Source organism: Rhea pennata, chromosome 3 (assembly GCF_028389875.1).
Source record: "Rhea pennata isolate bPtePen1 chromosome 3, bPtePen1.pri, whole genome shotgun sequence".
NCBI lineage: Eukaryota > Metazoa > Chordata > Aves > Rheiformes > Rheidae > Rhea > Rhea pennata.
The window spans coordinates 13,050,944-13,063,514 of record NC_084665.1 but is presented as its reverse complement, the minus strand read 5'-3'; the positions used below and the strand labels follow the sequence as shown (position 1 = coordinate 13,063,514).

General features: G+C 35.3%; 1 protein-coding gene across 6 annotated transcripts in view; it reads left to right on the top strand.

Annotated features, from left to right (window-relative positions):
- The window catches only part of ENAH (ENAH actin regulator), a 101,774-nt gene that overhangs the window by 47,001 nt on the left and 42,202 nt on the right, over positions 1-12,571 (top strand). For all 6 annotated transcript variants that reach the window (XM_062571595.1, XM_062571594.1, XM_062571593.1 and 3 more), the window contains exons 2-3: positions 3,856-4,021; positions 5,534-5,711. In XM_062571595.1, coding sequence (XP_062427579.1) covers positions 3,856-4,021; positions 5,534-5,711 — 344 coding nt within the window. The remainder of the gene's footprint in view (positions 1-3,855; positions 4,022-5,533; positions 5,712-12,571) is intronic.

Sequence of the window (12,571 nt, the reverse complement as noted above, 5' to 3'; positions counted from 1 at the left end):
TAACCATAACCGTTCTGTGGTTCTATGATAGCTGTGTGTTTTGGCAGTAGGGTTTGAAGCTGGAGATGAATCTCTTTATCCCCTATCCTCCCTGTCCCCTGGTGAGCTCTTGTATTGGGAAAGCGTGGACTAATCCAAGCATAACGATTCCTAGAATTTTTACACCGTACAGAAAAAGGAAAAATTGCAGATGAGCAAGTAAAATTTGTAGGATGCTTCTTAAGGCCTAATGGCAGGGGAAAGAGGTGAAGAATCTTTTTCGTAGCAGTCATGTTGTAGCAGATAGTACAGTAGAGTGTTTTTTTGTTTTTGTTTTTTTCCTGAGTAGTGCTGAGTAATCTGTCTGAAAAAATGCATTTGGTAATCAGGCCAAAGTGGATATTAAATGATCTTCTAACATCTTACTGTCTGTTGCTGCATTCTGAGGGACGTGAGAATAAGAAGTTGGGGACAGTGAAGATTTTATTTCTAAATACTGAGATCAGCGAAGACCTGTCTCCTTTGGAAGCACAGCAGGGAAATGGAGTAAACCGGGAGAGCAAGGAATACTGATGAAACACTGTTCTTGTTTGGCTGGCTTGTGCACCTTTGAACTGATGGTTGAGTTCATATACAGCAGAAGAATGCAGCAGGTGCTGGGCCAGCTACTAGTAAGTCTGTGTGTTAAATTCAGCATTTTTCCTAGAAAGAAGTGGATCAAGAAAAGACTGAACCTTGGGGTTTTTGTTTTTTGGTGTTTTTTTTGTTAGGCCTTTCAATGAAATTGTCATGGGTTAACAACATTGATGCTTAGTGTGATATAGCCCTTTAAATTTAGTGGAGTTCAGATGTACATCTTTTGATATTAAAAAAGGAAACACAAAACTTTGAGACTTGGATAGTTATTTTATAGTATCTAATTGTGAAATGGTAATTAATAATATAAATGTAATATCTCTATTAAAATATTGAACTATCATGTCAGTATTTGAGAGCACTTCTAAAGATTCTTGTTTGTTAAAATTCATGTCTTCATGCTTTTTCTCAAAATAAGTAATCACTTTAGAGTACAGAAGTTTTGCCAAGAGAAGGAAATTGTATTCATATTCCCTGCATTAGTAACGTGGGATTATTGAACCATTGAAAAAGGCTAACAGACTGTGATAGTATAACATATCTGATAATCATAGTTTAATTTTTCTATCATACTACTGTAGTCTGGTAAGCAAAGTGATAGGTGATGGAGACCTTTAGCAGGAGTGGAGTATGTCACCTTCGGATTGGCACCCACATAAGAAAATTACGTATCTGGAACATTAAGATTTTAGTTCTAGGATTTGTATGAGATAAGGTCAAAAGATTTATTGTGTAATGATTGAGTAGGTCATCTGGAAATTATAGTTGTTATTTTTTGGACTATTTAAATCATCTTGTATCTGTAGATGGGTAAAAACAATCCAATGCTTTTTCTTTTCTTTTCTTTTTTTTTTTTTTGTTTAAAAAAAAGCTTTTATTTTAAATAGAGTATGAACTATTTGAGGTCTAGACTTTTTCTAGTAGCTCTGGCTATAAGGCATAAAGAACCTATGAAATGCAACTAAAAATAGTTTAAAGCTGGTTAAAGAAAAACTTGAAATGGTACACAAGGTCAGCTTGCTTGTGCTTACAAATGGTGCCAACAGCAAATACTTGTAAAATTTGTAATTCTTTTTTCCTTATTGTTCAATAAGAACCTGAAAAGATGAGCTTTTGTTAATGCTTTAGCCTGTTGGTCTGTGACAAGATAAAGAATAAGAGAGCTCTGAATAAGAGTCTGAATTTGATCACCTGTTCTAATTCTACTAATCAAGTCTTCTGATCATTGTACTCAATCATTCTGCAGTTTTATCATCACTGTAATTTTAGCATATTAGCTTGTACTCATATTCTCAATTTTTAATAGAACTCTAAATTACCTCTTTTTTTTTTTTTTTTAATCACACTGCCATGTGATTGCAGATCTGAGATGAATTCATTTTAGGCAAGAACTCTACAAACTGCATGGCTTTGCTTCCAAATCAGTATCTAGGTCCTCTCACCTATGATTTAGCATGTGTGTGCTGAATGTCTATTCAGACAAATTCCTGTTTCAGGTTCAGATGTTTTCCAAGTTTTCCGTAATAGTGTTACGCTTTCTATAAAGCTACTAGTGTCTGTGCGTGTTCTGTCCCCTAAGAACAAACAAGAACGTGTCTAGGCTTGGATTTGTGCAGGATGGTTGTGTTCCAAAATACTGTACCTGGAGAAATATGGTATGTTCTTGCATGGCTTTCACTGATGAGGAAGCTTTTGTATTGACCTGTGGCGTGTTTTTTTTTAATGGGATGGTAAAACACCTAAGATTTCCAGCTAACTATTTTCAAAAGGGCAAGGGCCTTTGTATCTAACCTGTCTCGTTGGATCAGATGTGGTCCTTGAGGTCTTAATTGTAGACAGGAAGATACAAATATTATAACTTTATGATACTTACATTGAACTAATTTCTGGTTAGGAATGAGAAGGGATAATTAGAGGTAGTTATTCCATCCTGATATGGTTGATAAATAGGTGGTGAGACTAGAATGTGTGTGACTTCAGAATTGAGAATATATTTCCTGATCTGATCTTGCTTCCGTAAGAGGCACGATCTCTGTATTCTCTCTTCTCGCCTTGCCTTGAAAGTCGTTCTAGTGTTGAGTGCTTTCTCTGGCAGTTACAGTGCCACTGAAAGTTAACAAAAGCAGCTGGATACACTGCTGTATTTTCTTCTGCTAGGAGATGGAAATACAAACTTGATCTTAAAAAAAAAAGAAAAAAGAAAAAAGAAAATCTTCTTTCTCCACCTTTGTATGTTATGAATAATTTTTTCACTACTTACACTTTTTTTTTTTTTTTTTTTTTTTTTAAATATAAATTACAAAAGCAGTCCCTTCATCCTTCTTTCCTGTTCTCCAAATGGCAGGCCACATTCCTTGCAAGCCAGGCATCTTACGTGCCTTCTGTAATGTTGCATCTGTTGGAGTGGTTGGTATGTTCAGAGAACTTTACTTACTGATAAGAAACCATTCCTTTCTATTTTTATTTTTGGTCTGCATCTGGACATTTCCAGTAAAGACAATTTGTGTAGTCCCATCCTCTTCCTCTCCTAATAGTATGTTTCAGGTATGTTCTGCTTTCTTGGATTTCTTGGATATGATGACACTTGTGATATGCTTCCTTTTAATCTGAGACTGTACCTTACTCTCCTGATAACTACTGTAGGCTAACTGATGATAGCAGTAAAGTCTCCTGATAAAACTGAGGCTTATAGTAATCAATAGAATCTTTTCTGAGCGAGATCATGTAAATTCTAGATACAAATTGATGTAAAGCGTCAGAAACAAAAAGCATTTCGTTTGTGAGCAGATAAGCTTTTTCTGTGCTGAGCTTTGTCGCTGAATATGTGGTGTGTGTTTTCCTACAGATGTTAAAAGGAGCAAGGGCCTTCCTATCCTCATGTCTCGTAGAATAAATCGCCCCCTGGAAAATGTAAATTGTGTAAAGCTAGTGCAACCATAGATTCTTTGTTCTTCAGTCTTTGCAGAAAACTTTCTGTATAGTTTTAGAATTTAACTAAAATTCATGGTTGGTGGTGAGGGAAACCACAATCTCCTCCATCAAAAGTCATGTGTTTTGACAAAAACTTTTCAGAACATACATCTGTAAGTGAAATGCCAAAGTGCTTGCAATTTTGTATTTATAAAAGGTGAATTTCCTTGAAGGTGACTTTAACATTTCAAATAAATAAATTAACAAATGATTGCATTTTGCTTTATAAGTAGTTCTATGTTCTGATCTAAAATACTTCAATTTTAACAGTGAGCAGAGTATCTGCCAAGCACGAGCTGCAGTAATGGTCTACGATGACGCCAATAAGAAATGGGTACCAGCTGGTGGATCAACTGGATTCAGCAGAGTTCATATATATCATCACACAGGCAACAACACTTTTAGAGTAGTGGGCAGAAAGATTCAGGATCATCAGGTAAGTGAGTCTCTGAAAGTTTTTTAATTGGAAACTTTAGCTATTTTACTGATTTGTTTTTAACATTAAATACATTTTCAGTAAGAGGATGGGAACTGTAATTAGTGAATTTAATTCTTTTTTTTTTATTTGAACTAGCAAAATTTTATTTTGACTTTTTTCCCCTATAAGCTGCTAATCACTTTACAAACCTTCAGAAGACATTCCTTGTGCACTCTTCATCGTTCTTTCCTACAGACAGATACATAGACTAGAGGAGGAAAGACAATAGACATTACATACAATTCAGCTGTCCCTCTGTAAGCCAAAGTCTCAGCCTAAAAACTTCTGTTGTACCTTGCTCTGTGCTGTTACCTGCAATCCACATAGGTACCAACTTCTCTATCTCTTGAAGGCCTTCTCTACTATCTTTAAGATGCCAACAGTCTTCTGCAGTTCTTTCTGTATTATAAAAAGTTGGATGCATGATTTTTGTGAAATGAGCTTCTGGCATTTTGTAATATTGATGATGTACTGCTTTGAGAGCCTGGAAAGGGAGCAACAATGGTTGCATCTTAATTTCCCTGATGAAAAAATTAATAGATTTTGATTAAATGGCAAACTCATCCTTTTATCTTGATATATACTCTGTCTTGTGATACTTGATGCGGGTTAGAGATCTACACTTGTCCAGGTAAACTTATAACTTACTCTCTTCCAAATTTCTTTTGATCTGTTCTTGAGTGGTTTTGTGTATGTTTTTGGGTTTTATCATGTACCTGAAGCATAGATTGTTAATCTCCCATGTGATTTGATCTGTCACTAATTCCTTATTCAAAGTAATGTACGGTCTCCATGCATTTGTCTGAGGACCTCCCCCCCCTTCCCCCCCCGATTATTCCATGGCAAAAGGTGAGAGGATATATTTATCCAAGGTGCTGTGAGATCCTCTTAGTGGATAGCTTTTAATAAATGATTGTCCAGCTACCTAGAATTTATCACCTTTTGTCTGAGGTATAATAATTCTGCAAGATGCTGATAACCTTGTGGTGCACAATAGAGGTCCACATAAACTGCTGCTGAAAACTGTGTCAACCAAGGGGTGCAGCAGCGGTAGTGGGGAGGTGGTAATTTGATTAAAAAAAAAATAATTCTAATGAGTATTCTCTGCTGTTAATAGAAAAGTAAGACAGTTCCTGAAATCTAACCACATATTCATCTTCAGTATATTTACTTCATAAGTACTTTGTTATTAGAAGTCATTAATATTAATAAATTGCTGTTGTCGAACTTCGCAGTTTAAACATTCTCATCTCAAATGATGCAGTGAAGTTCAGAAGTATTGCATTTTCCCCTTGTCTGTTCTCATAACTGATTTTGTACAATATTAGAATTAAAAAAAAAAAAAACTATTTACTTGAATATTATGACCTTGTATGTTGTGAGAATGAAATGAACCCACACAACTAAGGTGAAACTGGTGATGAAACAGTAACTTTAAAGGTAATTAAGATTTTTTTTTTTTAATCGTAGGTGGTAATAAATTGTGCCATTCCAAAAGGACTGAAGTACAATCAAGCTACACAAACCTTCCACCAGTGGCGTGATGCTAGACAGGTGTATGGTCTTAATTTTGGCAGCAAAGAAGATGCCAATGTCTTCGCAAGTGCCATGATGCATGCCTTAGAAGTATTAAATTCACAGGAAGCTGGTAAGGGTATTTTAATTTTCATTGGAAGATTGAATATAAAGATGAAAAATTGTAAATGTTTATGCAAAAAGATGAGATAGTTAAGTATTGTTTCTAATGATGCTGTGATCTTCAGCCTCTAGCTGCTTAAATGATTAGGCTATTTTGTCTAACTAAGTGCTGCTGCTCAGTTGTGACTTTCAACTGACTGCCATCTGTATAATTACAGTTCCTAACAAGCAAATCTGTTTTATTTTTTTTTCATTTCATCTGTCATATGTAGAAGCTTCCTGACTTTTGCTTTTAAAATGCACATGCACATCCATGACCAAGAAATGCTGAAAACTTAATCAGAGTACTTTGCAGGATTTTTAGACAAATCCTTTGGGCAAAGTGTTCTCAATGTATATTGATATCTTTTCTTCTCAATGAGTAGTGGTTTGTTATGAAACAACAGATAAAATGAAAGTTTTTTTTTTTCTTTCCCAAATTTTAGAATTTATAATCTTCTTTTTAGCAGTGGTTTTCTCACTTGGACACCATGGAGCCAGGAGTCGTATTCAAATGATCACATAGAATTTAGACAACAGATACTCCATTCTCCATTTCATTTGTGCTCTTTTAGATAGCAAGCAGGATAATACACAGTACTCAATCACTGGTGGAGAACTTGGTGGCTTTCAGTCCTCAGATGGGGTCCGTAATGTACTGCAGATAGACATTAGCCCAAACTGAATGGGGGTAATGCTGTGACACGCAGACAGGGAGTTTTTAACTTGCACAAATTCCAATAAGCTTTTGTGTTCCTGTAACCAAAGAGAATTCTTTTGTCCTCATTAAACTTTAAAAATTGCCTCTGTAACAGGAGATGCTAATTTTGTTTCTGCTATGTAGAAGAGAGCCTGTGGATAACCTTACTAGAGATGACTCTACAACAGTAAAGGGTGATTTTTATCTAGTCTCTCCATTTTGATGCTTGTTTCAGAACTTAACTTTTCAAAATAAGCTGTCTAGGAAATGAAGGGTGACACCTTCTGCAATGCTTATGCTGTTATGCAGTATACTTGGCCAAAAAATAAAAGATAGTTAAAAGAATAAGGTGTCCTTGCCAGTTAAAATAATCCAGTCGAGTATCTCACTCTTCCATGGAATTTTGTCCTCTTAACCCCTCAATTCTTCTTTCCCCAAGGGTTACTTGATTGTAAACATTTCATGTACTCCAAATGTTTATCTCAGCAGCCAGCACTTGAACATAATAAGCATTAATTTCTAATCATTTGATATAAAATCTGATTAGGTCTGATTTATGGTAATCACCTCAGGCTTAGAGCTTTATGTAGTTTTCCGCTCCTCTGTGTGTGTGTATAGTGTGTGTGTAGTATACACACACAGTATATTTTACATACACAGTGTGTGTATATATATTTTGTGTATGTATGATATAAATGTGTGTGCATATATATTTTCTCTTCTAAATTTATTCTGTCATTAAAATTCAGCTAATACAAATGCTGATACGACATGTACAGACATGACAGTGCTTATATTTTAATTAATGTGCCTGTTTTTTTCATTTCATTGATTATCACAATTATGCTTTATACAAAGTATAGTCAAACTAACTAAGTATGTTTTTATGTTCTTTGATAAGAGAAATTCTAGTGAACGAAGACTTCAGTTTGTAAAAATTCATTATTTAGACATGGACAAATTAAAACCATTTTATGGGGATTTTTTGGAATGTAAATTTAAGAATACCAAAAAGTCATAAACACATTAGTCCACCAGTGTAATTTCATGAGAGCAAAGAACTCAAAATTAAATAACTCCTTTCTTATTACATCACTTAAGTAATCTTTTAAGTAGGTGGAGAGTTAGAGAGGGAAAGATGAGCTTCGCAATGCGCTAAAATCGTTGTATTTGGAATCTAGTCTTCTGTTTGCCCCAGTCATTGAATTTGTCCAATTCACTCTGTTAGAGTACTTTCTGTTGGTGCCGGAAGTGGTATTTCAGTATACTTCTCTGCTTCCTTCAATTTAACACCAGTTAAACCCTGATGTTTGTTGTTTTGGTCTGTTTTGACCTACACTCCCCTCCCCTTTAAGTTCAAAGATGGATTTTTTTTGTAGTTTATAAAATGGAAACCAAGTATGACCATAATAACATGTCCCAGTTACTGGCTGGAGTGCCATATTTTACCCTTAATGGCAGTTAGATGTAGATCTGACAAAGATGTGAGTAAGTTGCATAATAATGTTTGAAAGTGACTGCTTTTAACGTTTAGGCTCTCTGAATTGTAAGAAGACTACTTATTTTTTTCCTTCTTGTGATTGAACTTTGTAGCAGTAAATAAGTCAAAATACATTAATTGAATTACCAGTGATTGGTAGGTGCCATCAGCCTAGGAGGAAATGCGGTTCTTCCATTACCTCTGTGGGCCAAGAAACGTGGTGGCTGCCTCAGGATGATGTTTCAGATGCTTACCTGTATCACAGATATATAGGTACTCTGATTTCTGTTAAGATAAATAAAAACAAAGCTTAATGTTATCAGTCATTTGACTTCAGATGTCTGAAAATGAGCAGTTTTGCACTACTGCATGTAAAAATGTCTTGCAGACATATGTGGAACCTCTTGTAAGCCCAGTATCATTTCCAAAGATAAGTCTTCATACTGTATCTGCATTCAAATACTATCAACTGCTTTTCCTCATTTTTATCAGCTGGGAGGTTTGTCAGTATATGGTCTACATACTAATATTTCTGGCCCTTGTCACCCTAAGAATTAAAAACAAACAAACAAACAAAAAAAAAAAAAGGTTATCAAATATCTTTCTGAATGTGACCACTTCAACAGTGGAAAGAGAACACTGAACGGCTTATGCTTCAGAAACACACTTATTGGGCTCCTTGCTCAGTTTAATGAGTTTCTTTTCCGGTCTCTGCAGTCGGTATAATTTACAGAAATTGCAGCTAGACATCGATCCTAGGCGCTAAATGGTTTCAGTGAATTACATATGCCCTGGGATATGAACTATTGTAAATAACTTGTTTGACCTACGGGTCCTGTTGTGTTTCGTTGAAGATTCACTTTAAATTTGCTCTGGCTGTGAGAACAGGCTGTGATACTTTCCCATCATGCTGTGAAGTTTAACCTGTATACAAATTGCATTCATTCAACTTGAAAACAAAACTCTGGTGCTTAGCTTCTGTGGAATTCAAGATTTCCATGTGTTTCAGGTCTTGAAAAGCCTCATTCTGTTTAGTCGTCTCATGTAGGGATTTATGTACTCTCTAACTACACGAACTTAATGTGCAGGGCCTTTCAAGAATTCTTTTTTCCAGCATCTCTGATGTCACTAAATATTTAAGTCAACAGGCCGCTGGCTCAGAAGGTCTAATATTAGCTGTTCAATTGAGGAAATGTGCTGAAACTGCCCTGTACTGAACCCTTCTGTTTTAAAAACAAATTTGCCTGTAAGGTTTGTTAAAAGTCCTAGGGAACTGTATGTTACCATAGGAATTTGTGCTGATGTGTGAAGATCAATACACTGTATGTTCATCATTGTAATTTTGAAAAAATCTATCAGCTAAATCCGAAGAAACAAATATATGCAGTTTCATGTGGTCTGATGATACTGTTTCTGAAATCCATATTTAAAGAGTATAATTTGTCTGTAATTATGTAAACTGTAACATTTCTTGGCCTGTTTAAAACAGCATTTAAAATCTCAAACTCTAGTAAAACGGAGAAATCCAATATAGATAACTTCACTTATTATTCAGGAAAGGCTTACAATTGAAGATTCTTCCAATATCCTTATTTTCTGCTACATTTTCTAATTTTGGTAACTTTTAAAATAAGCAGACTAATTTATTAGTTGTATTTTATTCATAAAAGGAAAAACAATTTTAATCTTAGTTTAACATACTGTTCTGAAATTTATAAAGCTATAGGTGAATTTAAAACTTTGTCAAGGTTCACAGAATTCTAAATTACTTCTGAGGAATAGTAAAGATTATTTTGTTGACATTCTTTTGGTTTACAAGTCAGATATTACAGCTCTTTTATATTCCGCACATACACGCTAATGAAGTCCCCATCTCTTGCATGTATTTGAAAAATGCTGTCGATTTCCACTTGCAATTGGGATCTTTACCTGTTCCATACTGCCATAATTTGACATTGTTTAATTTAGGATCTCCCTCTAGTGGATCTACAAAAGCAAGATCAAAAATGTTTGATGTACGTACCCATTGAGTATATAGTGACAGGCTTTTTGTCATTTTAATAAGTTCAGAATGCAGAATAGTGTTTGAAGTTGTAGTAGAATAAAGGCTTTAATATGACTGGCAGTTTTCTTTTTTTAAAAGAGTACATATTTGTCTCAAAGGCCTCTAAAGTGATGTCTGCCTTGTCAGTGAAATTGTTTGAAATGCACTGTTCGTTTAAAACAAGTTTTTCCCCTCCCTAGCTGATCTACAGTGCTGTGATATTACATGATCATCATAATTTCTCTTCTGCTTGAACTCAGTTTATTTAAATTAATAGAGAAGTCAAAGGGTTTTCGCTTCGTTGTGGCTTGAATGACTGTGTTAGCAGTTAGCTGTTTAGCTAGACCTTTTTTTATTGCTAGCTGGTTGAGCAGATTATAGACTGCTGGCAAATCCAGAACAGAAGAGACTTCATTCAGGACTGCACTTGAATCATGAATTTTAAGGTTAACCAGACTACTAGAACTACAAATTTCTACTCCATACTGTTTGGATTTCTTTGCAATACATCTGTCTAAACTTTTTGGCCCTCACTTTGGAAAATTTTGAAAGATTTTCTCATTTCATGAAATAATAGTCTGAGATGGTCAGAAGTTCCTGCCCCTTAATCGGATGACAAGAATGTGTCCCCACTTTGAGAACTCGTTTGAAGATAATAATCTGACTTTTTCGCGTTCCATGTGGTCTGGATATTCAGTAATTGGTCTTAATGGTCTTGAGTAAAGATGACCTCTTTCTGTGAAGGTTTTTGCATCGCGTTACAAGGCAAGCTTTCTTACCCGCGTTAGGTTGAGTTCAGTGTGACAATTAAAGTGACTCTGGAAAAACCTCCATGAAGGGAAACTAGATAGTTGAGAAAATTTTCTCTGATCTTTAAGAAAGTGGATTTTTCCTTTAAAGGAAAAAGGGCAAGTAAGGGAAGCATGTGCTGGGAGAGGCGTGGAACACAGGGTTACTGTACTGAATGTGCAAAACCAACCTTCCAGCTCAGCTGGAGCCGTCCAGTGTTTGGTCTGACGTGTCTTCAGTCCCAGGAAAGCCTTGCTGAGAGGGTTAAAAAAGAGGGGGGGGGAGATTTTTAAATTTATAATTTGCATTTAGGGAGGTTCTTTGAGTTGTTGATTGCAGAACGTGAAAGTATCGCAAGAATAACTGAAAGATCTTATGCATCTGTAACTAAGCCTGTTTTGACTCTTTAACATAATTGCATGCATGGAGGATTCATACTGATATTTAAAATGTCTTTAACAGTTGTTAATGTTTGTTTCTTAAAGTGGGCTTGGGATGCTCTGAATAGAAAGATGAGGACAGGAACAGCTTAGAATGAGGCAAACAAAACACCTTTCTAATATTCATCTTAAATTACTCTAATTCCAGGTAAATGGAGAGCAGGAAAAAGAAACTTAGATTTTTATTTCTAGGTCCTGTTTATTCTGTTAGTCTAATCTTCGAAACAAACTTGAGGTTAAATTTCTCTGAAATTGTTAGAAATGCTTGAGTTTAGGCTGTTCGATTATTAAATAATCACATCTTTGAGATAAGGTGCCTGCTTTATCCAGAGCTTCAGAAAGTATATTGATTTGCAGTCCTTTCTCTTACAGTGAAGATAGTTCATTAAATCCTTGCTGATAGGGGAATGCGCTTATTCATATCATAGACTGAATAATTTAGTATCTTTGGGAAATGCAAATTGCAGTGAAAACTGGAGTTGCCTAATGGGGTTATGTGTCGAGACTGTATGAGACTGAAATGAGAAATACACATAGAAAAGTGCGAGGGGATTTCAAGTGCTTCTCCTCATCCTGTTGTACTTCACATCACGCTTAGGATTTGTTTTGAGGGGAAAACTGATGCTGCTGCAATGAAGTGATGATGGTGTACCTGTACTCTGACAGCTGTCTGGAGGAGACTGTCAGCACTCCTGTCAGAATAGTAATGATTGGATGTAGCGTTACTTGTAGTGTTGGAAATGGGATAATATCTCAATTTTTGCTTGTAAGACTTCTTTTTGTTTTAAATGTGTGATTGAGTAAAGAAAAACTTCGTAGTTACTAAATTCTGTAATAGCTATTTATTTCCAACTAGTCCTGATCCATGTGCCAAAATACTAATCTAAAAGAAGCTTTGATTAACTGTTTATTAGACAAAATGTTCCTGTTTGGTTTTAATTTTGTGCAAGTTTTTTTGAAAGCATCATTAACTTTAATAACTGTATTTAGAGATGGGGGGAGAATTGCTAAGTTTTCAGTTATACTTGTTTCTGAGTATTGCCTGTGTAGTGTTTCTGATTTATGTCATTCTCAAAGATTAGTGTTGAATCAAGTGAAAGTATTAAAGTTGGGGTGAACTCAAAGAATTGCATTAAAGTTTGACAGTTGGCCTAACTGCGCAGCAATCACAGAAGTATAATGTATTAATTTTGTAGGTAAAGTTTTGTTTAATAAACATTGGGGCATATTAATATGTTTTGCTCTTCAAACTGTTGTCTTAAAAATATTTCCAGTAGAAGTTGGAGCTATATTACCCTGTTTACAAAGCAGATTTATTGTCATACAAGCATTGAGCATAACTGTGGAAGTATTGAGACAGCCATGCTGTAAAGGCTAA